Source organism: Nannobrachium achirus (assembly GCF_963921795.1).
Source record: "Nannobrachium achirus genome assembly, chromosome: 3".
NCBI classification, from domain to species: domain Eukaryota; kingdom Metazoa; phylum Chordata; class Actinopteri; order Myctophiformes; family Myctophidae; genus Nannobrachium; species Nannobrachium achirus.
This window is the reverse complement of record NC_137812.1, coordinates 15,328,597-15,330,552: the sequence shown is the minus strand read 5'-3', so window position 1 is coordinate 15,330,552 and position 1,956 is coordinate 15,328,597. Positions and strand designations below refer to the sequence as shown.

Sequence of the window (1,956 nt, the reverse complement as noted above, 5' to 3'; positions counted from 1 at the left end):
TTTGCGCACATTTTCATGACTTTTCAAAAATAGCAGATCTACAAGCTCGCAGCGCGGCACTCGGTGCCGCGCTGTGAGCTTGTATATCTGCTATTTTTCAATAGCTAAAGTTACTAGGGCCCCTCCACCTTGGGCCCTGGTAACTCAGTACCACTTTCCTACCCCTTGTGACGCCCCTGGTTGTGTTTGATACCATGCAAAGCACACAGGTGCGTTCTTTTCATTTGTTTGTTTGTTTTTAGATATTCTTTGGGGCTTTGTATGCCTTTATTGATACTTAGTAGCTTTTGTTTTGAAGAATATGTTTATTAAATTTTTTGACATAATATATAAACAACAAACATAACGTACAGGAAAGACAAACAGGAAAACAAAACAACAACAACAACAAAACAGCTCAGACCCAACACGTTGAAGTAAAATGACTACGTTTAGACATACTGTAGATGAATGGTGGGATTAGTCCCCAGATTGATACAGTAGGTTGACAGGAAATGGGGGTAGAGATGGGTGGTGACACGTAGCAAAGGTTGTCAGGATCGGGACTCAAACCCACAACGCTCTGTCAGGCCGGATTGCGGCTCTTCTATGTCTGGTGTTGAGATCGCTGACTTTGGGCTCTGCTTGGCTAAATTGCTGTAAATGGCCATAGCCTGTGCGACCATTCCACTAATGTCGCCAGTGTTGGTGGGCAGAAGGATGGTGTTTGACTCTTTGGCCAGTTTTGAGAACGCAGCGACGTACTGTTCGGCCACGCGGAGGGAGGCCGCCTCGTTTCCATTCTGTTCGGTAAGAGCGTTCGCCAGGAGCCAAATGGCCTTGGCGTCGGCCTCTGCCAGGAGACAAATGGACTTGGCATTGGCCTCCGCCCTGGCTAGGATGGCCTGGGCCTCACCGGCTGCTCTGTTGATCTGCTCCACTTTCTCCCTCGGAGCCTTCTTCTTGTGACCCTCGGCCTCGTTGATGTGTGCCTCCCTGGTCGCCTGGGACTCCAGCACCTTGGCCCTCTTCGTGCGCTCGGCCTCCGCCTCCATCTGCATGGCCTCCTTGACGCGAGGCGTGACCTGGATACCTTTGATTTCGTAGCGGAGGCAGCGGATCCCCCAGGCAGCCGACGCTTCGTTGATGGAGTCGACTATCTGGGAGTTCAGGTACTGCCTTTCCTTGAATATGTTGTCCAGGGTGAGCTTTCCCAGCTCTGAACGCATGGTGGTCTGAGCCAGCTGTGTGACGGCAAACTCAGCATCCTCCACGCCGTAGCTGGCTTTGTATGGATCCAAAACCCTCAGATAAAGGACTCCGTCAATATGCAGCTCCACGTTTTCTAGCGACACAGCCAACTGTTCCGGGATGTCTATGGCAATCTCTTTAAGGTTCTGCACATAGCTAATACGGTCCAATACGGGGATGAGGAAGTTCAAGCCTGGTTCTAGGACACGATTAAAGCGGCCCATCGTCTCCACTACCCAAGCTTCCTGTTGTGGTACGAATGTGATGACCGTGTTCATGGGCAGAGAGGCAGAGGAAGCCCATCTCTGTTGGGCTGCCATCGCCCCAAACCTGGGCACCGTGGGCACGGCCCACCTGGGCACCGTGGGCACGGCCCGCTGGGAATGCTTCAGGAGGAGGGCCCCGCTGGCTCGACCCAAGGCCCGCAGCATGTTTGAATGCATGGATATGTAAGAACAATTTTAAATACTAGAAGCAAATATGTAATTATTACTGTGGTTTATTGTCACGAACTCACAAACACAAGCTCCGGTTTGTTCTGTAACGTGTCATCGCCTCTCGCACCTATATATATATGACGACATTTTTTAAGTTAACATGATGATGTCAGCACTAGCATCATATATGGAGCTCTGTAAATCAACCACACCCCAAATATGGAGTTTGTGATGTCAGACGTAGATAGGTTAGCTAGATACAGTATATGACAAAGTTTTTTAAGTTAAC

General features: G+C 49.7%; 1 protein-coding gene across 1 annotated transcript; it reads right to left on the bottom strand.

Annotated features, from left to right (window-relative positions):
• Window positions 1-533: 533 nt before the first annotated feature.
• LOC308282008 (stomatin-like protein 2, mitochondrial) lies at window positions 534-1,661 on the bottom strand (the record flags this gene model as incomplete). The annotated part of the gene is made up of 1 exon (XM_080722357.1): window positions 534-1,661. One exon carries the CDS (start codon window positions 1,659-1,661, stop codon window positions 534-536), a length of 1,128 nt encoding a protein of 375 aa, XP_080578483.1.
• Between the last annotated feature and the right edge of the window lie 295 nt (window positions 1,662-1,956).